The sequence below is a fragment of the Oncorhynchus mykiss genome, chromosome 7 (genome assembly GCF_013265735.2).
Source record: "Oncorhynchus mykiss isolate Arlee chromosome 7, USDA_OmykA_1.1, whole genome shotgun sequence".
NCBI lineage: Eukaryota > Metazoa > Chordata > Actinopteri > Salmoniformes > Salmonidae > Oncorhynchus > Oncorhynchus mykiss.
The window spans coordinates 65,674,957-65,701,573 of record NC_048571.1 but is presented as its reverse complement, the minus strand read 5'-3'; the positions used below and the strand labels follow the sequence as shown (position 1 = coordinate 65,701,573).

At 40.2% G+C, this 26,617-nt stretch overlaps 2 protein-coding genes and 1 long non-coding RNA gene across 5 annotated transcripts; 1 reads left to right on the top strand and 2 right to left on the bottom strand.

The window, feature by feature from the left end:
* Positions 1-985: 985 nt before the first annotated feature.
* Positions 986-13,701, bottom strand: LOC110528274 (GTP-binding protein REM 1). Of its 2 annotated transcripts, none has more exons than XM_021610206.2 (5): positions 13,526-13,701; positions 12,363-12,721; positions 4,664-4,746; positions 2,958-3,165; positions 986-2,217 (listed from the first exon to the last, which is right to left on the bottom strand). In XM_021610206.2, exons 2-5 carry the CDS (start codon positions 12,694-12,696, stop codon positions 1,940-1,942), a joined length of 903 nt encoding a protein of 300 aa, XP_021465881.1. In that variant the 5' UTR covers positions 12,697-12,721; positions 13,526-13,701; the 3' UTR covers positions 986-1,939. The 2 variants fall into 2 exon arrangements, with proteins under 2 accessions (XP_021465881.1, XP_021465882.1); XM_021610207.2 differs by lacking the exon at positions 13,526-13,701 and adding an exon at positions 12,854-13,160 and having other exon boundaries at positions 991-2,217.
* On the top strand, positions 13,588-20,123 carry LOC118965313. The gene is made up of 4 exons (XR_005052638.1): positions 13,588-13,724; positions 19,104-19,211; positions 19,438-19,518; positions 19,894-20,123. It is a non-coding gene; the product is annotated as an uncharacterized LOC118965313 (long non-coding RNA).
* c7h20orf96 (chromosome 7 C20orf96 homolog) lies at positions 16,112-24,528 on the bottom strand. Of its 2 annotated transcripts, none has more exons than XM_021610205.2 (10): positions 23,569-24,528; positions 23,138-23,318; positions 22,827-22,963; positions 22,244-22,402; positions 19,873-19,972; positions 19,353-19,510; positions 19,158-19,259; positions 18,726-18,812; positions 18,390-18,518; positions 16,112-16,401 (listed from the first exon to the last, which is right to left on the bottom strand). In XM_021610205.2, the coding sequence occupies exons 1-10, from the start codon at positions 23,623-23,625 to the stop codon at positions 16,360-16,362; spliced, it is 1,152 nt and encodes a 383-aa protein (XP_021465880.1). In that variant the 5' UTR covers positions 23,626-24,528; the 3' UTR covers positions 16,112-16,359. The 2 variants fall into 2 exon arrangements, with proteins under 2 accessions (XP_021465880.1, XP_021465879.1); XM_021610204.2 differs by having other exon boundaries at positions 18,400-18,518; positions 23,569-24,522.
* Positions 24,529-26,617: the final 2,089 nt, after the last annotated feature.

The following is a 26,617-nucleotide window of genomic DNA, read 5'->3' as shown; positions in this document are numbered from 1 at the left end:
TTTTGTTTCATAAAAGTAGAGGTCAAACTTATGAACAGCCCTAAAGATTCTTATAAATAAAGTAGTCAAAATGTTTAGTGTTTGGTCACATATTCCTAGCATGCAATGACTACATCAAGCGTGTGTCTCTACAAACTTGTTGGATGCATTTACTTTTAGTTTTGGTTGTGTTTCAGATTATTTTGTTCCCAATAGAAAGTAAAGGTAAATTATGTATTGTGTCATTTTGGAGTCACTTTAATTGTAAATAATAATAGAATATGTTTCTAAACACTTCTACCTTCATGTGGATGATACCATGATGACGGATAATCCTGAATGAATCGTGAATGAAGCAAGAAAGTTACAGAGGGTCAAAGATCATACCCCCAAGACATGCTAACCTCCCGTGTTATTGGTAATGGTGAGAGGTTTAGCATGTCTTGGGGGTATGATCTTTGACCCTCTGTAACTTTATTTTTCCAAATATGTCTGTGTCTGGACATGAATTTGATGCTAACAGGAGTTTCTACCCATCCAGGAGTTTAAACCACGACATGGGCATCGTCATAAATAAATGCTGCTCCTTATTATCTGTACTTTGTCAACGTTACGAGGCAGACATACAACTCTATATGGAACACACACAGCAACAAAAGTAGTGCTCTTCATAGGGAATAGGGTGCCATTTGGGAAGAAGCCATTGTAACAATATGTTCTCTAGTCGCCCCTTTCCTTTAGCAGGTTTATGGAAAGCTACACCAGAATCACTCATGTACTTTAAAGCCTTTGAAGAGTCTATGCTCACATCGCTCAGTCTGGTTTTGCTTCAGCTAATATGAGGAGAAAGCAGAAACGAGGCACACAGGTTAGCAACGATCTCTTTCATTTCTTTCAAATATTTTATAAAAGCTTTTAAAAATAGCTCATTTTGATCCTTTAATAATACTGTGAAGGCGTTGCTTACAGAAATGTAACATATCTTAAGTTCCAGTGCAGACAATGGTAAAGTGGTAATACATTTCCTACTGCTTTATTTCCGCATAAAAATCCTTGACATACTGTATTTACAAACTCAAAACATAATTTTGTACAAAAGTGATTATTATACCTCTCTCCGCCCAACGTGGACACAAACAATGACATTGAAGAACTCAACACTTCTTTGGTCTCTTCAGGACCATGTCATCATACAAAGGTGTTTCTTGACAGTGGTCAAGAAAGCGTCCATGACAGTTTCACTGTAACACCCTACTGGTCCTTCCAGTGTAGGAGGTGCTTGTAAAGGAAGATGAGGATGGGATAAACCTTTGGAAAGTTTACGATGGTGTCGATTTCCAAACAACATCGCCATTCACATGTAATTTAGCTGTGAACTGATGGGCTCACAGACAGAACAGTCTCAAACTAGACTTGAGCTCTCTTGGTAGAGAGAAACATCATTGCTGTAGAAGAAGCTCCACTGATTCCTCCTAATACATCACTGTCTCCCATAGTGCAAAACCTTGAAATCAAGTAGTCAGTGAAATCTGTGTAAAGTACCTCTGTGGACATTGCTTTCCTCATGGCAAAAATACATCATACAGTGCATTCAAATAATTATTTCATACCTCAATAATCTTAGAAAACCTTCTCAAAAAGAGACAGAAAAAGGAGTTTAAATGTCAGATCTGTGTCTGGATACACTGGTCTAGGAATCTATTTAATTAGATGTAAGGCAAACAGTTGATAAGGTGTATGTTTAGCAAACTCATTCTCAGAAAATCTGGGATATAGCAACAAAAAGTCTCAATTGCCTCACATTTCCGCAACCCAATTGCTTCTAATGGGTGAAATAAATAGAAAATAACAAACAATGTTCTTCCCCTTTACCACAAGGGGATTGTTAGGGCAAAGAGGAGCGTTGGAGTCTGCAACCACTGACGGCGTGAACCACTTGTTGCATGCCACACAGCAGCCATTACAGCACGGCCAGGTCGTGGCAAGACTTGGCGCGAACCTTCAGCGCCATCTTCTTGTTGTTCTTGGCCACCAGGCGGTCTAGAAAGCGGCGGGCCTTCTTGGTGAGGCTCTCCTTACGCTTGTAGACGGAGCGCCGGCGCTCGTTGGTCTCCTTGCTGTCTCGCCGCAGGCGAATCTGCCGGACGATGCCCTCGAAGAGCTCGTGAACGTTGTGGTGGAGCGAAGCAGATGTCTCTATGAATTTGCAGTCGAACACCACAGCACACGCACGACCCTCTAGGAGAGAGCAGAGCACAGAGGAAGAAAGGGTCAAACGAGAGGTGTTTAAGTGTGAGAGGTCGACATTAGATTAATGTCTGGGTCTGACAACTTGGTCTGACAATTTAAAATAAATAAAGAAGCCACACAAGGCAACCAATACATGTACCACGTTTTTTTTGCAGAGGATTATATACACAAAATGGACTCGTTTCCATTCCATTGGTCCTCTATTGGTAGGCAAGTGGCTGGAGGGAAAAACAAGTGACATGGGCACTCTGTGCCATACATTCAATCATACACAATGTCCACATATTTAGAAATATACAAAAAAATCCCTGGATCAGGTGAAACTTCTAACATAAATCCATTTGATCCATTGTTCCAGAATTAGAACAAGCTTATTCTCACCTGCAAAACATTGACCAAATCATCAAGAATTATAGTGACATTGTTAAATACAGTGTTAGTATATGAGATGTGTGCTGTAAATCCAACTCTTGAAATGTTAAATGAACAGTCCACAGTCTGTCGTGTGGACTGCAACATTTGATATGTGATTTCAATGTTCTGTAGTTTTGACTATGAAGTCCACAGAAAATGCAACACGAACTGTTGTAAAGCCAAACTATTTTACTCTCTATTATAAGCAGAGCGCTGCTCATATTGCTTAAATGGCTGTCATCAAATCACTGTTCAGAAGAAGATGTGGAGAGATGCTTTAATGATAACATCATTATCATTGGAATCAACGTTACCTTCTACAGCCACTTCTCTGGAGCGGACCAGGTCACTTTTGTTGCCCACGAGGATGATGGGAATGTTCTCGGCCTGCCGTATGCGCCGCAGCTGGATGCGTAACTCGGAGGCACTCTCGAAGCTGGTGCGATCCGTGATGGAGTAAACTATGACGTAGGCGTTGCCCACCTGCATACAGTAGTCCTGGACCCACTTCTGATCTTCCTCCTGAGAGAAACAAATGAAAACTGTTATCCAACAGAAATAAAGTTCAACATTCACCAACAATAGACATATTTGGGGGCTCGCCAGGATCTGGACTTTGATATAGCATGTGTTCTTTGATGTTATCATTGAAGCCAACCTTGATGTCAAATATAACCTTGTCCATTTAAAAGATTAGTGATGGTCAACATGAAGTTTTAACTTCCTTATTCGAAAAAGGGTAAATGCAAATTGTGACAGATGGACCCAAGCGGATTTCTATGTATTTGTGAATACAAAACTCTGGTTTCCAGGGATGGCATTGGTCAAACATACAGTACATTTATCTGACTTTCTGCCTCTAAAAAACACTTGGTGCCCTTAAACACAGTCAAACCACTGTCCTTATAGACATCATTATGTCCTTATATCTCCTCTTACCAGGTACAGACAAGTCAACACGCAGCCTGGCCTGCATGCTTCACTCCCCAGCTGTAATCAATACTGGAGTAATTAGGCCCCACAGCCATCAGTGTCCCATACAGACGCTTGCCCCATACCACTGGAGCCATGCACTACTCACTGACTCCAGCACAACCAGGATTCACCCCACTTTGGGGGGTGAGTCAATGGGGTATTGCTACAGGCACACATATATTTTTCCACAATGACAGGTTGCCCTTTAGGTATCATAGTTGTTTTGAAGAGAATAGAATGGAGGCTTATGGTTCAGTGGGTTGTTTCAAGCACAAGAGGATTTTTTAAGTTTCTCTACGTCAGTGTTTGTGTTCTCTCGAGTGCCATCAAGTACACCATGTATCTTTTTACTTTTTGGGAAATTTTACCCCCGTTTTCTCTCCAATTTCGATCTGGTCTTATCGTTGCAACTGCCCAATGGGCTTGGGAGGCGAAGGTCGAGTCATGCGTCCTCCGAAACCCACCAAACCGCACTTCTTAACACGCACCCCCTTAACCCAGAAGCCAACTGCACCAATGTGTCGGAGGAAACACTGTTCAACTGACGACCGAGGTCAACCTGCAGGCGCCCGGCCCGCCACAAGGAGTCGCTAGAGCGTGATGAGCCGAGTAAAGCCCCCTCGGCCAAACCCTCCCCTAGCCCGGACGACGCTGGGCCAAACCCTCCCCTAGCCCGGATGACGCTGGGCCAAACCCTCCCCTAGCCCGGGCCAATTTTGCGCTGCCCTATGGGACTCCCGATCACAGGCGGTTATGACACAGCCAAGGAACGAACCTGGGTCTGTAGTGACGCCTCTAGCACTGCGATGGAGTGCCTTCGACCATGGGCCACTCGGGAGGCCCCATACACCATATATCTTGAAGGTAAACAAACTAAATAGATGAAGTTATAGAACTTGGTTTTTCCTGTTTTTCTTGTTAAAATGTGTATTTTTTCTACCTTTTTTACTTTGAAAAGAGTCTTGTTGCAAGAAGACATCATATTAGCCACTACTGTGCAATCCATTTTTTATTGACAAAACCAGGTTCATGGTTATTGTCGTACCTGTTTCTCGTTCTCCCAGGTGTCCATGACGATGAGGATGGTCTCTTCCCCATCCACAGTCATGGTTTTCTCATAGGTGTCCTCTAAACCAACAAACAATAGCCAGGAAAGAGATTAGAAAATATGTTATTATTTCATACTGTACGTTCCTCAATAATGTTGGAAAACATTCTAAAAGGAAGACAGAAAAAGGAGTTGAAATAGTTACATCAGATGGTGGATAGGCAAGAAAAAGTATGTGAACCCTTTGGAAGAACCTAGACTTGCATCAATTGGTCATAACATTTTATCTGATCTTCATCTAAGTCACAACAATAGACAAACACAGTCTGCTTAAACTAATAACACACAAACAATTATATGTTTTTACGTCTTTATTGAACACACCGTGTAAACATTCACAGTGTAAGGTGGGAAAAGTATGTGAACCCTTGATTTTAATAACTGGTCGACCCTACTTTGGCAGCCATAACCTCAACCAAACGTTTTCTGTAGTTGCAGACCAGACCTGCACAATGGCCAGGAGGAATTTTGGATCATTCCTCTTTACAAAAGTGTTTCAGTTCACAGATATCCCAATATTCTTGGGATATCTGGTGTGAACCGCTCTCTTGAGGTCATGCCACAGCATCTCAAATCGGGTTGAGTTCAGGACACTGACTGGGCCATTCCAGAAGGCGTATTTTCTTCTGTTGAAACCATTCTGTTGTTGATTTACTTCTGTGTTTTGGGTCGTTGTCCTGTTGCATCACCCAGCTTCTGTTGAGCTTCAACTGGCGGACATATAGCCTTACATTCTCCTGCAAAATGTCTTGATAAACTTGGGAATTCATTTTTCCTTCGATGATAGCAAGCTGTCCAGGCCCTGAGGTAGCAAAGCAGCTCCAAACCATCATGCTCCCTCCATTATAGGTTACAGTTGGGATGAGGTTTTGATGTTGGTGTGCTGGGCCTTTTTTTCTCCACACAGTGTTGTGTGTTCCTTCCCAAAAACTCAACTTTACTTTAATCTGTCCACAGAATATTTTGCCAGTAACTCTGTGGAACATCCAGATGCTCTTTTGCGAACTTCAGACGTGCATCAATGTTTTTTTGGACAGCAATGGCTTCTTCCGTGGTGTCCTCCCATGAACACCATTCTTGTTTAGTGTTTTACGTATCGTAGACTCGTAAACAGAGATGTTAGCATGTTCCAGAGATTTAATTAAGTCTTAAGCTGACACTCTAAGATTCTTCTTAACCTTATTAAGCATTCTGCACCATGATCTTGCAGTCATCTTTGCAGGACGGCCACTCCTAGGCAGAGTAGCAACAGTGGTGAACTTTCTCCATTTATAGACAATTTGTGTTACCGTGGACTGATGAACATCAAGGCTTTTAGACATACTTTTGTAACCCTTTCCAGCTTTTTGCAAGTCAACAACTCTTAATCTTGGGTCTTCTGAGATCTCTTTTGTTCGAGGCATGGTTCACATCAGGCAATGCCTCTTTTGAATAGCAAACAAACATTTTGTGAGTGTTTTTTATAGGGCAGGACAGCTCTAACCAACATCTCCAATCTCGTCTCAATGATTGTACTCCCGGTTAGCTGACTCCTGACTCCAATTAGCTTTTGGAGAAGTCATTAGCCTACGGGTTCACATACTTCCCCCAACTTACACTGTGAATGTTCCAATAATGTATTCAATATAGATGAGAAAAATACAATAATTTGTGTGATATTATTTTAAGCAGACTGTGTTTGTCTGTCGTTGTGACGTACATGAAGATCAGATCTCATTTTAGAACCAATTTATGCAGAAATCCAGATCATTCCAAAGGGTTCACATACTTTTTCTTGCCACTGTAGTGTACAAATAACCTAGTTGGCCTGCTACTTTTGCTAAACATTCAAATACAACTCTTAGGGACGGTTACCCAGACATCGATTAAGCCTAAAACTAACTAAACTAACTAGACTAAACATCACTTTCAATGGAAATTCTCAGTTGAACATGCTTTTTAGTCCAGGGCTAGGCTTAGTCTGTGTCCGGGAAACCACCCCTACATCTTGTTGTAAATACAGAACGGATCTTTACATGTCACCTCCTACTACTATATGTCTACAATTGGTTGCAGTCATTTGGAAATATCTCTCTATATATGAGACACACACACACACACACACATAAAGAACAAGCCCAGATTATATATATACAGTGCCTTGCGAAAGTATTCGGCCCCCTTGAACTTTGCAACCTTTTGCCACATTTCAGGCTTCAAACATAAAGATATAAAACTGTATTTTTTTGTGAAGAATCAACAACAAGTGGGACACAATCATGAAGTGGAACGACATTTATTGGATATTTCAAACTTTTTAACAAATCAAAAACTGAAAATTGGGCGTGCAAAATTATTCAGCCCCTTTACTTTCAGTGCAGCAAACTCTCTCCAGAAGTTCAGTGAGGATCTCTGAATGATCCAATGTTGACCTAAATGACTAATGATGATAAATACAATCCATCTGTGTGTAATCAAGTCTCCGTATAAATGCACCTGCACTGTGATAGTCTCAGAGGTCCGTTAAAAGCGCAGAGAGCATCATGAAGAACAAGGAACACACCAGGCAGGTCCGAGATACTGTTGTGAAGAAGTTTAAAGCCGGATTTGGATACAAAAAGATTTCCCAAGCTTTAAACATCCCAAGGAGCACTGTGCAAGCGATAATATTGAAATGGAAGGAGTATCAGACCACTGCAAATCTACCAAGACCTGGCCGTCCCTCTAAACTTTCAGCTCATACAAGGAGAAGACTGATCAGAGATGCAGCCAAGAGGCCCATGATCACTCTGGATGAACTGCAGAGATCTACAGCTGAGGTGGGAGACTCTGTCCATAGGACAACAATCAGTCGTATATTGCACAAATCTGGCCTTTATGGAAGAGTGGCAAGAAGAAAGCCATTTCTTAAAGATATCCATAAAAAGTGTTGTTTAAAGTTTGCCACAAGCCACCTGGGAGACACACCAAACATGTGGAAGAAGGTGCTCTGGTCAGATGAAACCAAAATTGAACTTTTTGGCAACAATGCAAAGTGTTATGTTTGGCGTAAAAGCAACACAGCGGAACACACCATCCCCACTGTCAAACATGGTGGTGGCAGCATCATGGTTTGGGCCTGCTTTTCTTCAGCAGGGACAGGGAAGATGGTTAAAATTGATGGGAAGATGGATGGAGCCAAATACAGGACCATTCTGGAAGAAAACCTGATGGAGTCTGCAAAAGACCTGAGACTGGGACGGAGATCTGTCTTCCAACAAGACAATGATCCAAAACATAAAGCAAAATCTACAATGGAATGGTTCAAAAATAAACATATCCAGGTGTTAGAATGGCCAAGTCAAAGTCCAGACCTGAATCCAATCGAGAATCTGTGGAAAGAACTGAAAACTGCTGTTCACAAATGCTCTCCATCCAACCTCACTGAGCTCGAGCTGTTTTGCAAGGAGGAATGGGAAAAAATTTCAGTCTCTCGATGTGCAAAACTGATAGAGACATACCCCAAGCGACTTCCAGCTGTAAGAGGTGGCGCTACAAAGTATTAACTTAAGGGGGCTGAATAATTTTGCACGCCCAATTTTCAGTTTTGGATTTGTTAAAAAAGTTTGAAATATCCAATAAATGTCGTTCCACTTCATGATTGTGTCCCACTTGTTGTTGATTCTTCACAAAAAAATACAGTTTTATATCTTTATGTTTGAAGCCTGAAATGTGGCAAAAGGTCGCAAAGTTCAAGGGGGCAGAATACTTTCGCAAGGCACTGTATATATAAATAATCTGGGCTTGTTCTTTATGAATGGAAACCTGATGGAGACCTAAGGCTTGAAACCTGCTGTCAATAAACCACATGGGAGCATACACATATATCAGTGAGCTGAATCAGATTTTTTCTTATGATGAATAATTTAGGCCATTTTAAGCTTATCTGTCTTTAGTAACTAAAATATGAAGGTGTTTTGCAAAGTTTGTCAAATATATTTGACATCCAAGAACTCTACTGATGTGTTTATCCCTACTACCTATAAAAGGTGCTATGGAGTTATTACACTTTCACTACCATCTCATGATCATGGAGCTATTACACTTCCACTATGACCATGGAGTTATTACACTTTCACTACCATCTCATGATCATGGAGTTATTACACTTTCACTACCATCTCATGATCATGGAGTTATTACACTTCCACTATGACCATGGAGTTATTACACTTCCACTACCATCTCAAGACAATGGAGTTATTACACATTCCACTACCATCTCATGACCATGGAGTGATTACACTTCTACTATGAACATGGATTTATTACACTTCCACTACCATCTCATGACCATGGAGTGATTACACTTCTACTATGAACATGGATTTATTACACTTCCACTACCATCTCATGACCATGGAGTTATTACACTTCCACTATGACCATGGAGTTATTACACTTCCACTATGACCATGGAGTTATTACACTTCCACTACCATCTCATGACCATGGAGTTATTACACTTTCACTACCATCTCATGACCATGGAGTTATTACACTTCCACTACCATCTCATGACCATGGAGTTATTACACTTCCACTACCATCTCATGACCATGGAGTTATTACACTTCCACTATGACCATGGAGTTATTACACTTCCACTACCATCTCATGACCATGGAGTTATTACACTTCCACTATGAACATGGAGTTATTACACTTCCACTACCATCTCATGACCATGGTGTTATTACACTTCCACTACCATCTCATGACCATGGAGTTATTACACTTCCACTATGACCATGGAGTTATCACACTTCCACTACCATCTCATGACCATGGAGTTATTACACTTCCACTACCATCTCATGACCATGGTGTTATTACACTTCCACTACCATCTCATGACCATGGAGTTATTACACTTCCACTATGACCATGGAGTTATTACACTTCCACTATGACCATGGAGTTATTACACTTCCACTACCATCTCATGACCATGGAGTTATTACACTTCCACTATGAACATGGAGTTATTACACTTCCACTACCATCTCATGACCATGGAGTTATTACACTTTCACTACCATGTCATGACATGGAATTTTCGATGTGGAAAAAATCATTGAGCCATGTCTTGTTTAGTCTGATGAGATCCTCCTTGCCGTCATGACAGGGAGACTAAAACACACTTTGGCCAAGAGTGAAAGAGCTTGTTACATTTTCCACGTTCAGCTCTAACCTTATTGTAAAAGCCACAAGACAATGACAAATGGTCCGGCAAACCTTTTAGAAGTTGAGGTCGTTGAGTTGAAGTTACAATATAGGTCAAAACCTGTAAACAAGCAATCAAGTAATATGTCTAGTAATATGCCTACATTGGCATGAGTTGTAATCTCCTCGTAATCCTGTTCTGTCCTCATAAAACACTTGCCATTCATCACACCAGCTCTAAACTAACCAAGGAGTCCACTTGAAGAACAGCTCAGTTGCTGCCAGTGTGACAAGCTAAGTGACAAGACACTAAAAATAACAATAACACCACCAGTCAGTGACAGGCTGAAAACAGATGTCAGAGCGGGTGGGGGTGGGGAGGTGTCATAGGGGAGCCCTTATCTTTCTGAAGAGCTGGGACACACACACACAACTGCCATGTCAGCAGAACCTGAACCTAACCTCACCATCCAGCAAAGATAAACAAGAGAGCTGAGCCCACACATCCACCCCCTCTCTCGCTCACTAGAACATACAGGGGCAACCCCTCTCTGCGTCTTATCATTCATCTCTGTCCTGTTTGGGATAGCCTCTTTAGGAATTCCATCTCCTTACAATACCTCTCTCCAGTAGGAGTTCCCATCTTCTGTCTGGCTGTGTCTGCACATGCTTTGGCATTTGGCAAAATACATGTACAGTACAAAGATTTTGAAAAAGTTTTCCTCTAATCTTTTGGAAAAACACAGGCTATATCTATCTAAATTATGAGGTTATGGAAATACATGTCCTCACATCACCTCAGGAATTATTTCCAGTAAAATAAACTTTACATCACAATATCTTAGGCTGCGTTTACACAGGCAGCCCAATTCAAATATTTTTTTCACTAATTGGTCTTTTGACCAATCAGATCAACTCTGAAAATATCTGATGTGAAAAGATCTGAGGTGATTGGTCAAAAGACCAATTAGGGGAAAAAATATTTTAATTTGGCTGCCTGTGTAAATGCAGACAATGTGACCATATCAGTAACCACAGAGATGCACTGGGCCTAGTCAGTGCATATTCCAATTGCACACATTATAATAATCATGTAATATCACATTTGATGGGGGAACTCCATTCCCAGTTTATCAGAGCCTCAAAATGTAGCTCATTGAAAACAACCACTGAGGCTATTCCCTATTTCAGGGATCATCAACTAGATTCAGCCACAGGTAGATTTTTTTATTGAGCGGATGGTCAGGGGGCCGGAACATAATTACAAATAATTTGTAAACTGCAAATCGACCTCAAGAAGCCCAAACAGATATAACATTTGAACAAAACATAATAATTTCAAGCCTTGCTTACATTTGTATACGATCACATATCTCTCTACTATGTGTGGGAATACTTGGAACAGATTTCCAAAATGAAAATCACTTGGTGCTGATGTGCAGGTGTTTTTACAGTCTTTTATGTTGAACAACTTGCAGGGGGGGGGCAAATAAAATCACCCACGGGCTAGCAGTTGGGGAACCCTGTCCTATTTAGTTCACTACTTTTGAACAGGGCCCAGGGATCTGGTCAAAAGTAGGACACTATGCACTATGTAGGGAATAAGATGCAATTTGGGATACATCGTTTGAGAAATGACTAAATAGAACAGGGTCCTTCCTGGGTGGCGATGTCCTGTCCCAGCGGGTCTCCCTGACACACAGCCCTTCTGACAGCTGATGGGTCTCTCCACAACAACAGGGCCACTCATAACATTCAGCTAGGCTGCATCCCAAATGGAACCCTATTCCCTTTATAGTGTACTACTTTTGACCATAGCCCTACGTTAAAAAAAAGTAGTGCACTATTAAAGGAAAATAGGATGCCATTTGGGATGCATCTTCAGCCAGTCACTCCCATCCACGGCCATCAGCAATGACTCGACACACACAGGTCACAACAACATGAACCTCTCACAAATGAATGAAGCCACTGTCTAGGCTACCCTATCATGCATGACCAAAAAGTTTCATTATTCATTTGTTATGAAATTGAGAACTATAGAGAAATTGGTATTTTAAAAGGACAACCTCCACAAACCACATCACAGCTGGATGCCCAAATGCATGGGTCAATACAAGCTGCCAATCAACGCTTTGAGGTCACTCACTTCTACATGTGCCAGTTATAGGAGTTCCATAAATGTAGCTGTGACCGGTTAGCCAAGGTTATCAGGGATAAGGCAATGTCAGAGACAATTACTGAAAGTCATTGTTAAAGAGATACATTCATGAATTAACTAATTTAATAACCAATTAGTCATTAGTGGATTTTAATTAGGAGAAAAGGAATTTATTTTAGGTTACTGATAAGAGATTGACAAAAAACGATCCAATAGTTGTGATAGTAGGCTATACACACCATAAATAGCCTTGTAATAATCATTGGAATTGTGCTTAGTAAAAAAACCCACCTCCTGTATGGTCGTGAGCATCCTTCTCCTGTATGCCAGCAAAGATATTGGCAAGACTCGACTTTCCAACACCGTGGTCTCCTAGCAAAACAACGCGGTATAAACATTCTGCTCCCGAGCCATCCGAGTCATTGTCTGAGTCATCAGAAGACCAATTGGCGCGGCAGTGGAGAGACTTGTCTCCGGGATGGTATGAGGCAGACTGGCAGAGCGGAGGGTGATGGAGGTCGGCTGGCGGGTCTCTGTCTCTCGGCCCCGGCTGATGAGAGGCAGGGATAGGAGTACTTGCCCTTCTCCGCAAAGTCTCTTTGCCCTCTCTCTGGGTATGTGTCATCTTGGCGAGAAGGCAAAGAACATTCCTTAAAAAGAAGAATAGAGTATGCAGCATAATCAGGTGATAAAGTCATAATGTACTATAGAACAAAAAATAGCACATAGCCTACTGGAGTGAAAATAGCACTGAAACATAACATTGTCTTTCATTTACTCACAACTGTAGCCATGAATCTTCTAATTGTGTCCAGTATTCTCCATTTCAGAGCAAAGCACAGACTACACCATAGCCTAGTAAAGTTTTCGCGCGTCGGAGAGCCGTGTGCGAGCTGTCATTCTGTTCTTGTAACAAGACAAGCTTCCAATGTTTCAATCAGTTTTGTTACACTTGTATAGAATAGCTGATGGGACATTGTAACAGTATACACTGGAGTCATGGCAACAGCCTGCAAAGTTCCACAACCCTGTTAAAAATTTAAGAGTGGAATCAGGGGTCGCTCTCTCTGTTCTTCTACTCACATCTTTCTGTCTCTCTTTCCTCTCTGTCTCCCTCTCCGTCTCACACACGAACACACACACACACACGTTCAAAGGCATTCAGAGCCAATGTTTCAGATCACCTCCAGTGATAACACTAAGACGTAGCCATAGCGTAGCCTACTTCAAATATTTGGAAAACTCGAAGCACCACTAACTTTGTCAGTCAACAACTAAATAATGTAATAGGGACGGCCGGCGGTTTAATAATTTCAATATAATATTTTTGCTGTCATGAACCAAAGTTTTCGTGAAAAGCTATTGCACTTCCTGTCCAACAAGTTGTTGGCTACATGGATATGGCGTATGTTAATTAGGCTAATTTATTTTTCCACCAATGGATAGATACTCACCCGTGCAGTAAATCCCGCTAAACGCATGTAGGCAATGCGCGCTTGAACACGCTGCGTTTCTTCAGCGGAGCAGGTCCTTTGATGATGCGCGTGCTTCGAATCAACCCTCATTTAATTTCCTCATTGCTGCTGCAACTTTTCCCGTGTGCGAGTTCACTTTAATCTCATTGAAGAACACACCCCGACTACATGACGTGAAGTAAGTCACTTCCTGTTCTAAACTGTTAGTGTTCTCTCTTACCACAATGTTGACCTCCACAGTGCAGACATACTTAAAAGGTTCCTTTAATGTTTGCACATTGCCCACACAGGGCAACCACTGCTTTATTTACAAATCTAGAAAATTACATTTCCTGAAGAAAATATGGTGTGCTTGCTAGCTTGTTTGAAAGTATTTATTGTTGTGAAATAAGTTATAATAGTGGTAGTGACTACAGTAGTAATGGTAGTGACTGGTTATAGTTGAAAAGTAGGTAGATGTAAAAATGCATTGATTTATTGGACAGGATAGCCTGAACATGTAAAATATGGTTTAGTGTCTCTAGCTTATACAATTCAAAAGTTACTGTTGGTAGGTTAAATTATGATAATATATGTATATGTATGAAGTTATAGTTTTGAAGTTAGGATAGCCTGAATATGAGAATGTTGGTTTGGGATCTCTATGGTTCAAGAGTTACTATTGGTGAGTTATTTTATGCAAATCTACAGTAATATAGTTATAGTTGATAAATGTTTTAAATAATTTGAAGTTGGGATAGCCTGAATATGTGAGTGTTGGTTTGGTGTCTCTAGGTTGAACGGTACAAGCGTTACTGGTGGTGAGTTATTTAATGCAAATGTATAAAGTTATAATTGATAAAAGTAAACCAAACAATCAAGTTAGGATAGCCTGAATATTTTTTTATTATTTTTTTTACCATTGAAGTCTATGGGTTTTTTTTTGCCATTGAAATGTATTGGGAGCTCATTTAAATATTGATATAGTTCCAAAAGTATAAATGCTGTCAAAAATATTTTATCAAGCAAACCGAATTGGGGCAGTCTGGACATTTGGTAGTTGGTTTCATGTTAATAACTTAAATCGTTTTAAGTGCTAGAGTGGGTTAAGGAAATCAAATAATACTATAAAAGTAAATTTCCTGAAGAAAATGTGGTGGGCTTGCTAGCTTGTGAAGAATCGATCGATAGGATAGGATAGCCAGAAGTTGTTTTGGTGTCTCTAGCTTGAACGGTCCAAGAATTACTGTTGGTGAGTTATTTCATAAAATGTTATGCATTTTTTTTTACATAGTTCATAAAGGTTTTAGAGTAATTGAAGTTTGGATTGCCTGAATGTTTTATAGTTGGTATTCTAGTTTAATTGACCAAGGAGCAGGACCATTTTGATAGCAACCACTGTATTCCTATGGTTCTCATTCAAACCCATGTTCATTTATGCCCATTACAAAAAATGGTTATAGTTCCAAAAGTATACATAGTATCAAATATCCTTTGACAAACAATCTAAGTTGGGGCAGTCTGAACATATCAACTTTGGTTTGGTGTTGATAACTTAAACGGTGTAGGAGGATATAGGTCTAGAATTTTGGGGAGGTTTACCATTCAAGTCTATGGGCCTTTTTTTTGCCATTGAAATGCATTGGGAGCTCATTTAATATTGTTACAGTTCAAAAAGTAGAAATATTATCAATAATATTTTCTCAAGCAATCTGAGTTTGGGCAGAATGGACATTTGGAAGTTGGTTTCGTGTTAATAGCTTAACTACTTTAAGCTCTAGAGCGGGCTAAAGACATCAAATAACATGAGTGTGAAAGAAATCTAGAGTCCCCACCTAAATACCGAAATATGGGGACAGGATGTGTTTTATCCTTACTTCCATGTCTATTAGTACAGTATTCTGTTTAGAATTGTCAAATCAAGCCCCAGTGTTGAACTCTTTATAAAGTACAGAAATATCTTCAAAGTGAGCCCAGTCTCCACTAAAAGCACCTGTATGCTGTATGCTGCATAGTTTGTTTGAGTAAAGCAGTACACACACACACACACATCTGTAAATCAGTTTTGTCCTAACACTGTGTGGGCAGAGTTCACACCCCTAGCCACAGACCAGAGAACGTTCCCAGGAAGTTGTATTTTCTGAGGCTTGGCTGAATGTTTTCCAACTGAAAAAAATAAGTAATCAAACCAGTCGGCCGTAAGATGGCCAGATGAAGGCCTTGCACCGAAAGCCAGCTTCTTTCCCACACTTAAGTAAATTACAGTCAGAGACTTCCCAAAACTACAGTTACAGGGTCTGAGGAGATTTGTAAAGAAGGGGAGGGTTTGAAGTGGTTACTCTCACTGGGGCACTTACTGTGGAGAAAAAAAAGCAAACAACAGAACATATTCTAAATATTAAACAGGATTTTCTGTGGACCGGCACATTGAAGAATGTGATAATGGGCAGTAAATTACATTCAACTGGCAATTATAGCTGAATGAAATCACACCAATAAACATATTATATGCTCATTGGAGAGGTTTTGATACAATTGCATATGATTCCACTGCACAAAAAAAGAGAAGAAAGAATATGCAAAGGATTTGAAATTGAACCATGGAGGTATTTATTAGAAATGTTCACAAATGTTTATTGGCCCCAGTTGACTGGTATTACAATGCAGAACTTGGTTTAAGAAGATTGGGCACTGTAGTAGGAGAAGATGGGCACTCAGTATAACAGAAATTATGGGGTTGTGCCAAGAAGAGCCCAGCAGGTTTAAATGCAGCCGAGCGACACACAAGTCGTGCCTCTCCTAGTCTGTCACACATCTAAATGGGGAGCCACTCCTCACGAGGGATGTTTAAGGTCACCTCCATATCCGGGGTGCATCTGGAATGAACACGACACACATTTAGAACCTTAATGCACACTGAACACCTTTTCCTTATGTACATACTTAGTATACATTTGGAAATGTTAATTGCTTGTGAAGGCTTAATGCCATAAGGATGAAAGTATTTTGGTGCCATTACAAAGTACCCTTCAGAAATGAAGTGATGATTAAGTATGCGCTATTCTTGATGGATACCTACAATCCTAATGAACAAATAAACAATATACATTACACACAAAATTATACAGTACATGCACATCAAGTGTGTTCCCCAATTGACATCCTATGACAGATGTACTGTAGGCCACTTTAATTCTGATGTTTAAGACCTACATTTTCCATCCTAAAAATGACGTATCTGAATGAGAACAAATGATTGGAAAGTAACATCTCCCATTGCCAAATGTAATTCTGAAATACAGAATAAACAAGCTGGCAGCCGTTTCTCCTTTGGAAGACTGTATCATATCACAGAAGAAGGGAAAAAAACAGGTACGTTTAAATAAACGTACTTTCTCCTCTAAAGTGACTAGAGTGAGAGAAATCAGTTGTATCTGTGTGGACTCACTATTTACCAGCCTGGAAAATTATGAGTTTAAATCAGACGGAGGCAATAAAGCTACTTCCAATTAGAACATCTGCATTTACAGTTCAATGTCATATTTATAGTAAACCTATCTTAGGCTTAAAACACGCCAGTGCTAAAAAGTTGTCATTGCTAAGTGAGATTCAGGAGGTTTTCCAAAAACATTGTAATTTCGGCAATACCCTAATTCAACATTAAATCTCCCTTATATAAAATGTCACGTGAAATTAACGTATTCCCCAGAGGGGAACATTTTATGGTTGAATATTTGATGAGTTGTAGGTATGAGGGATTTTCATGGTCTACAGCGTGGAGTGTCATCTTGCTTTGGAACAGGCTGGGGGGAAATTTGAGCACCTTATTAACCTTTAATGTCAGACTGGGATTCACTCCGCTCTGCTGTGCTTCTTCATTTAAATTTAAGATGGCGCTACAAGTCTGTTTTCAACCCTGGGTAATATTAGATGGTGATACCCCATTACTCTTTCCGAGACATCGATTTTGATGGAACAAGGAAGAGGTTAAATTCCTGTCACATGTCTATTAGTTCTGTCTAGATGGTTTTGTGACACTGATAAGATGTCAGCTAGATAAACAAGCCAACAGTTCAGTGGGTATCGACAGTATATGGTTGGTATTATGACATTGTCAAACTCTTTGCCTAGAGTTCTCAATGTACTACTCTTTGCCTAGAGTTCTCAATGTACTACTCTTTGCCTAGAGTTGTCAATGTACTACTCTTTGCCTAGAGTTGTCAATGTACTACTCTTTGCCTAGAGTTGTCAATGTACTACTCTTTACCTAGAGTTCTCAATGTACTACTCTTTGCCTAGAGTTGTCAATGTACTACTCTTTACCTAGAGTTCTCAATGTACTACTCTTTACCTAGAGTTCTCAATGTACTACTCTTTGCCTAGAGTTGTCAATGTACTACTCTTTACCTAGAGTTCTCAATGTACTACTCTTTGCCTAGAGTTGTCAATGTACTACTCTTTACCTAGAGTTCTCAATGTACTACTCTTTGCCTAGAGTTGTCAATGTACTACTCTTTGCCTAGAGTTGTCAATGTACTACTCTTTACCTAGAGTTCTCAATGTACTACTCTTTGCCTAGAGTTGTCAATGTACTACTCTTTACCTAGAGTTCTCAATGTACTACTCTTTGGTAATAGTTTCTTAAAGAAAAGAAGGCAAGTAAGTTATCATTAGTAATTGTTTTAGTTTTAGAGATGCACTTTAGACAATGTGTCTTCAGGAAAGGTTAATGGGTGTTTTAAAGTCCCCCTCAAGAACCTTTTCCAAAGCCAGATTGTCTAAAGTGCCCACCCTCATGACATGGATTGGTGATATCACACAACCTGTTAAGAGCAGCAGTGTACAGTAAAGTGCCTTCCATCACCTTGACATACTTATCTGATTTGGGGAAAACGTCTTGAAAGATGTCTTTCCTGATGTTGGTCCGTGATATTTGCAGTTCCTGGACACTCTTGATCAGCTCTCTGTTCTTATCTTCCAGCTCCGCAATTTCCTGAAATGTTGAAAGCATGAGTGAGTGACACAGAAAGGAGGAAGAAAATACCTTTTCAATTACAGTCATTTTCCGATAATGCCATGGTAAAAATAAAAATTGGGTTATTTTCACATGATGACCTGTATGGAGTTAGAGTGAGTCTGAGTCCATTATGACTAGTTGAAGTATCAAATTGGTAGAACTTTTCGTAATTATTAACCAAACCTTTTTGTGGATTCCAATTTCTTTTTTTATCGTCTGATTATGTGCGGCCATCAGTTTGACGACACAGGGAATATATGAAACATTTTGCTGAAAACAGAGAGAAAGGAGTAAAGCCATGAGAAATGGTGTCAACATCTACCCCTTCCAATAAAGTTTGACTTTAGCTCATTACAAAAAACCTCCACTGTTATTTTCACCTATAATCCAGATATGCTTCAGAAATAGACCTGTGCTGATACTTACTGAATGTTTGTATAAAACATTTTAGCGGCAAGTGAGAATCATTCATCCACAAAGAACTATAGACCTTTGTATCCTATGTATTATGTTTGTGTCGAGTGTGTGATAATAGATGTTTATTTTTATTTTTGTATACAGCAGTGCTGTGTGTCCAATTTTCCCTGAGGAACAATGAAGTAAATCCTATCCTACCTTAGCTATGACAGAGAGGACTTCCTGCTCTTCGTGTTGGGATCGTCTCTCCAGGTACACTATCTCTGTCTGGCACAGCAAGTTCACGTCCTCATTCTCATCCTGGAACCACAGGAATGAACAGCACACAACATATGAGACTACAGCCTATTGCGTTCTATTGGAGGAAGTTGCCATTGAGAGAGACCTGTTGACCTGCTGTGTCTCTTTGAGTTTCTCAATCTCTCTCTTTATCTCTGCAATGCGCAGGGCCTTGACGGGGTACTCTTTATCCTTGTAGGTCTTCAGGGTGTGGAGCTCCGCCTGGGCGTTCACCAGCTCTGCCTTCACCCCCCTCAGCTGCTCATGGAGACCTGGCAAGGTAACACACCAAGGGCTTACCCACAGACACTTCAATCATAAATGAGGGAACGGCCCTGCATGCAAACACGTCTTCCCTTTTGTGTTCCCAAACACCAATCGACCAGATTTTCCTTGCACTGTCACACATGCACACACACACACACACACACAACAATAATATTTAATATCGACATTCACAGGCACATTTACTGTAAAACAAAAGAGTATTCATAATTTACAAGCACACTTGACTTACTGTACTACTATATTTGCTTATGATTTATAATTCTCACTCTGCCAAAGGCATCTCAATTAATAAAAACTGAACTTTGTTGCCTCTGCATTTTACATTATTTATAATATCACCACTTACCCGAAAGTTTGTTCTTTGCAGCAGTCTCAGCCTCCTGGACCTCTGTCTTGGCCTGCTCCATCTGACTGTGGCTCCAGCTGTTGAATGCAGCTATAGAACTCTTACAGAGAAACAGGGTAGACTTTATTTATTCAGGGTACCAATAATATGCTTCTACAGTGGGGAGAACAAGTATTTGATACACTGCCGATTTTGCAGGTTTTCCTACGTCCTGGAGTGGCCTAGCCAGTCTCCAGACCTGAACCCAAAAGACCATCTTTGGAGGGAGCTGAAAGTCCGTATTGCCCAGCGACAGCCCCGAAACCTGAAGGATCTGGAGAAGGTATGTATGGAGGAGTGGGCCAAAATCCCTGCTGCAGTGTGTGCAAACCTGGTCAAGAACTACAGGAAACGGATGATATCTGTAATTGCAAACAAAGGTTTCTGTACCAAATATTAAGTTCTGCTTTTCTGATATATCAAATACTTATGTCATGCAATAAAATGCAAATTAATTACTTAAAAATCATACAATGTGATTTTCTGGATTTTTGTTTTAGATTCCGTCTCTCACAGTTGAAGTGTACCTATGATAAAAATTACAGACCTCTACATGCGTTGTAAAATCGGCAGTGTATCAAATACTTGTTCTCCCCACTGTATATAATGGTATGTAATGGTACAAATGGTGGTATTGGTTTACTACATTACAAGAGTCTTAGTACATCTTAACTTCTCAAGGAGAATATCAGGTTCTGAGATAACATAAAGAAAGGTGCTCACACTGTTACACTGTTATCGCCTACCCGACCGTTACAGCTGATGGTGATCTATAGTCTAACTGACCGTTACAGCTGATGGTGATCTATAGCCTAACGGACCGTTACAGCTGATGGTGATCTATAGTCTAACGGACCGTTACAGCTGATGGTGATCTATAGTCTAACTGACTGTTACAGCTGATGGTGATCTTTAGTCTAACTGACTGTTACAGCTGATGGTGATCTATAGTCTAACGGACCGTTACAGCTGATGGTGATCTTTAGTCTAACTGACTGTTACAGCTGATGGTGACCTTTAGTCTAACTGACCATTACAGCTGATGGTGATCTATAGTCTAACTGACCGTTACAGCTGATGGTGATCTATAGTCTAACGGACCGTTACAGCTGATGGTGATCTATAGTCTAACTGACTGTTACAGCTGATGGTGATCTATAGTCTAACTGACCATTACAGCTGATGGTGATCTATAGTCTAACTGACTGTTACAGCTGATGGTGACCTATAGTCTAACTGACCGTTACAGCTGATGGTGATCTATAGTCTAACGGACCGTTACAGCTGATGGTGATTTATAGTCTAACTGACTGTTACAGCTGATGGTGATTTATAGTCTAACTGACTGTTACAGCTGATGGTGATCTATAGTCTAACTGACTGTTACAGCTGATGGTGATCTATAGCCTAACTGACCGTTACAGCTGATGGTGATCCATAGTCTAACTGACTGTTACAGCTGATGGTGATCTATAGTCTAACTGACTGTTACAGCTGATGGTGATCTATAGTCTAACTGACTGTTACAGCTGATGGTGATCTATAGTCTAACTGACTGTTACAGCTGATGGTGATCTATAGTCTAACTGACTGTTACAGCTGATGGTGATCTATAGCCTAACTAACCGTTACAGCTGATGGTGATCTATAGCCTAACTAACCGTTACAGCTGATGGTGATCTATAGTCTAACTGACTGTTACAGCTGATGGTGATCTATAGTCTAACTGACTGTTACAGCTGATGGTGATCTATAGTCTAACTGACTGTTACAGCTGATGGTGATCTATAGTCTAACTGACTGTTACAGCTGATGGTGATCTATAGTCTAACTGACTGTTACAGCTGATGGTGATCTATAGTCTAACTGACTGTTACAGCTGATGGTGATCTATAGTCTAACTGACTGTTACAGCTGATGGTGATCTATAGTCTAACTGACTGTTACAGCTGATGGTGATCTATAGTCTAACTGACTGTTACAGCTGATGGTGATCTATAGCCTAACTAACCTAACCCCCAAAGTGTGCACATTTAGTTTTTTGCCCTAGTACTACACAGCTGTTTCAAATAATCAAAGCTTGATGATGAGTTAGTTATTTGAATCAGCTGTGTGGTGCTAGGACGAAAACTGTTCTTCTATCATATCTACAGTATACTTGGTACTTCTGTAGTTCTATCATATCTAGAGAATACAGTTACATACGAGTGCAGTAGAATAGACAGTGAGATGCTTGCCCAATCTATTTGCGTGAGTACTAGGACACAAGTGTGTCCTGTCGTCAATAGAGCAGATATAGAGGAATAGAATGACATAGATTCTATGTACTCACCCCTAATTTGTCATGCCGGATGAGGAATTCCCTGGCACTGGACACTGACTGTCTGTCTGTGCTGTCTATCTCCCCGGCCATACGGACGTTGCTCTCCTGCAGCAATGCACAGTGCTTCTCCAGCTCCACTAGGGCCTTCTTCCTCGACATAATCAGCAACTGAAAGTGGTTGTTATTTGTTTATTTACATGTCAAATTAAATACCTTTCCTATTTATGCAGTATTGTGTTTTAAGTGTAGATCTTGTGGTCTGGTGCACACTTTATAACGTGTCTCTAAATCACACCTCCCTTGTACTTGATTGATCAATTAAGGTCACTAATTAGTTAGGAACTCCCCTCACCTGGTTGTCTTAATTGGACACAAATTAAAAGGAAATAATAAAAACTAGCAGAAACTATGCCGTCCATGTAATAATTTTGATACAGCTGGTCTAAATCTATTACTGCCATGGATTATTTCTTATGGCGTATTACTCCCTCTAGTGGTTGACTGTGGCTATCGACTCAACATGATGACAGGAACGTCTACTATTCAATAGCTGAGGATTTTACTGATCACTTAATTAATGTCTTATAAATACGTTCAGTGTTTTGATATTTTCTTGTTTCTTCAAAGTGATGGGGTCCAGCTTCACTCTTTCGTTCCTCCTCCGTCGAGAGAGTCGTCCCATAGATGACGCAGTGGACTCTTCATGGCCAGTGTTGGGGTGAGACTTCCCTGTCAAAGGCAAAACATGAAGTCAACCATTTTAGTTAATTTCCCATTGACAATTTATGCCTTCTGCATCATATGAAGCTGGATTTTCATTCAGTGAATCTTTTCATTCCAGCATGTCAACCTAATCTCCTCAATTTAACATATTTTACATTCAAAGATGAGTTCATAGTTTACCTGGCTTGTCGGTTGTTGGAAAAAAGTTATGGGTGGCAGAGGAGGTCCCACTCTCCTCTCTCCCTGTCGCTGGAGAACGCTCGCTTGGTGAGCCAGTAGTCTTGTTGTGCAGTGGGGGCAGAATCACCCAGGGAGGGGGCTCTGTCTTGCTCCTGTTGCATCTCTCCCACTTGCTGTAATCCTAAACAGATATTACTACTTTGTATTGTGTGTGTGTGTGTGTGTGTGTGTGTGTGTGTATGTGTGACTTATGTCTGTCTGTCTGCCTCTCTGTCTGTCTATATATGGTTCTGTCTCTATCTTCTATGTATGTATGTATGTATGTATGTATGTATGTATGTATGTATGTGTGTGTGTATATATATATATATATATATATATATATATATATATGTGTGTGTGTGTGCTCATCATCATGACAATGAACTTACCAATTTCTTGAAATCTTCCTTCAGTGACTTGACAAGATGGTTTGGCAGTACATTCATTATGTTTTTACATCAATACGTCGTAATACATTTATTCCAAAGCTGAACTTGGAGCATAATAAGTCATTCTAACTTTTGAAATATAAATACGACTTGCAACCTTGCAAATATATCTGTAGTCTAGCTGCATAACATAAAAGTTACTCCGGAATGTTCTGTAACGCTTCTCTTCGTCATAGCAACCACATCGACGACGAAAAAGACCGCCACCTACTGGAACATGGACGAAGCATTCTGGATTCGAATTTGGGTAACCAAAAAGGCTACACTGAGCGCGGATCCGAGAGATAAACAGACTGTAATGAAACAGCAGGGAGCAGGTCTCGAACCCTCGACCTTCGAGCCGGAGGTCCGGCGCGCTATCGACTGTGCTGCAAAAGCATGCTCGATTTCCGGGTTTATAAACCCAGGGTCGTTACAATACGTAGCAGGCAATATTTTGCCTGTATTCCTTTGTAGCTTGCATTTAGTCTACATTCTAGTTCAACCATTTATTTTGAAACAAAAATAGTAAATACAAATTTAGCAAGTTGGTGTGACAGCGATTTGCACTTCTCTGGAATGAGATAACACAATTCTTCCATAATAGTTTTTTTAATGTGATAAAGCATCGCAGAATGTCGGTGCAATCCGTACTCAATATCCGAAAAAAGTTGAGTAACAATACAATTAAAATACAGATTGTATTTTACATGAATTAAAAGCACCACTAAGCAATATCTTAAATATAAATGTGCACAATTATATTAATCTATAAAATTATCTGAATATTTTATTTATCCTTTATTTTACCAGGTAAATTGACTGAGAACACGTTCTCATTTCCTCATACATAGAGCTGCATTATAATCTTCCACTTTTATATGTTTTATCTTATTATCTGTGAACAAGTATTAGCACACAATTGTGGATAGAAAGATGAGATAATACAGCTGAAAAATAACAGGTTGTAAAAGTTGTAGAACCTGTTTACAGAACAAATAAAAAATATACAACAGATAAACATCAGTTTTGATATCACAAAATACAAGTGACAGTATAAAGTTACACAATTTTGTACAATATTCACAGACTGAACAGATGAGATTATTGTTGATTTAACCCAAACAATATTCAAGACAATGACCTAGGCACCATGTTTGCATAATAGTCCAGTAGCTGCAAGATTTTGACAAATCCTCTTGAGATTCTTGTTGTGCATCTGAAATGTCACCCTATAGTGTACTACTTATAGGAAATTGGGTGCCATGGGCTCTGGTCAAAAGTAGTGCACTGAATTGGGAATACTGTGCCATTTCAGACGTAACATTGGTCTGTGGAATATTGAATGTTTTCATCTTGAAAATGTCGACAGGTTTCAGTGTCTCATCTCGTCTTGCTCTCTTCAGTTCAGACCGCGTTGTTGTTGATGTCCATCCGGCTGACCAGCTCGGTGACCAGCGTCTGCAGCATTTGCGAGCGCAGTTTGCTGACCTCCAGAACAGCTTCGTGGTTGACTGACTCAGTGTCGTCAAACACCCTCATGCCACATTGTGTGGCTACCACCACCTCTGGTGCTGTGCTCATTCCTATGAGGAGAAGAGGAGAGGAGAGAAGATAAAAAAACACCTACTACTACATACTAGAATGTATTAAAGTGGGGACCTTCATGTTTATGAAGTAATAAAAGTCTAATGCACAAAAATGAAATCTTGAAATTGAAATTATATCTTATCATGGCAACAATCACCAACCACTTAAATAGACAAATCTATCTAGCACTGTTAGCAAGAGAACAAAAACAGATCTGGGAACATGCTAGAACCTATAATCTATCAGGAAGTTAACAAGGTTTAAGGTTGTTTGTGGTAATTAGTTAGTAGGACCCATTATAAAGTGGGAACCACTGACCTAGACTAGAAGATCTCACTCACTTGTCATCATTGGGTCCATTGAGGGGATTGAGCCCAGCCAGGCCAGGGAAGTTGATGTGATCTTTGATGATCATGATGTCCCCAACCTGGTAGCTGTCTGCCAGTGAGCCTGCTGCATCGGTCACAATCATGGTCTCCACCCCCAAGAGCTTAAATACCCGCACAGGAAAGGTAGTCTGAGAGAGAGAAAGAGAGAGAAAGAGAGACAGAGAGAGAGAGAGAGAGAGATAAGGAGAGAGAGAGACAAGGAGAGAGAGAAAATTATAGGGGTAACCCAAAACAAGTTGCAACACAACACAGAACATATCCCTTGAGATGTTACAACAGCTCATCGCAAATTCTGCCACCACATGTGCGTCTCAAATGGAAATGGTACCCTATTCCCAAATTGTGCACTAGTTATAGTGCACCAATCTATGGGCATTGGTCAGAAGTAGTACACTATGTAGGGAATAGGATGCAATTTGGGACGTAACCATGGACTCAGTTAGCTATCCTAAAGGAGGAATCGCTTATCTACAATCTCATCACTCTGAACAGAGACAGGAATAGCCTAGCAATGCTCTACAGTAGTCATACATTATGTTGACATGCATGAGAGCAGAGCTTGTCAACACTTTGTAGCAGAGCATGTCAACATCATGCAGGTTTGTTCATCTAATGAACAAATGCAGAGCTGTGGTTGTGGAAAAGTGTGAAGTTCTACTGTTTCTCATAGCCTTTCAAGGTCTTGATAAAGGCCTGGTGGGATGAAACGTCATGCTTATAATCTTAAAATTATAATACTAAATTGTGAGTGAGAGTGTTTCCCCCTGTATTCGTTTTTTCTCTAATAATGCTCTAGAATCATACCATTTAAAGGCCAGCTATACATATCAGGAACTATGTCAAGCCTCCACTAACATTCCTCCTCAAGAAAAGAAAAGTGGTGCAATATTAAGTGGAACTAAAACACTCAAATCAACATTGTTTTACATGTCATTGTTAGGTTACCTTGTTGAACGTGATGTTATGAAAATGCTTTAGAACATAATATTATACGTTTTTCGAGCGCCTCACACAAGTTGAGAGAGATGTGG

Bases quoted from the DNA above. Each gene is read 5' to 3' on its own strand.
- LOC110528274 (XM_021610206.2), bottom strand. From the start codon at position 12,696: ATGACACATACCCAGAGAGAGGGCAAAGAGACTTTGCGGAGAAGGGCA. The intron at 3,166-4,663 runs GTACGACAATAA...TGTTTCTCTCAG, and splicing joins CCTGGGAGAACGAGAAACAG to GAGGAAGATCAGAAGTGGGT. The intron at 2,218-2,957 runs GTAACGTTGATT...GCTCTCTCCTAG, and splicing joins CAGAGAAGTGGCTGTAGAAG to AGGGTCGTGCGTGTGCTGTG.
- c7h20orf96 (XM_021610204.2), bottom strand. From the start codon at position 23,625: ATGAATGTACTGCCAAACCATCTTGTCAAGTCACTGAAGGAAGATTTC. The intron at 19,973-22,243 runs GTGAGTACATAG...TTTCTCTGTAAG, and splicing joins TCCGGCATGACAAATTAGGG to AGTTCTATAGCTGCATTCAA. The intron at 18,519-18,725 runs GTTTGGTTAATA...TCAACATTTCAG, and splicing joins AAATTGGAATCCACAAAAAG to GAAATTGCGGAGCTGGAAGA.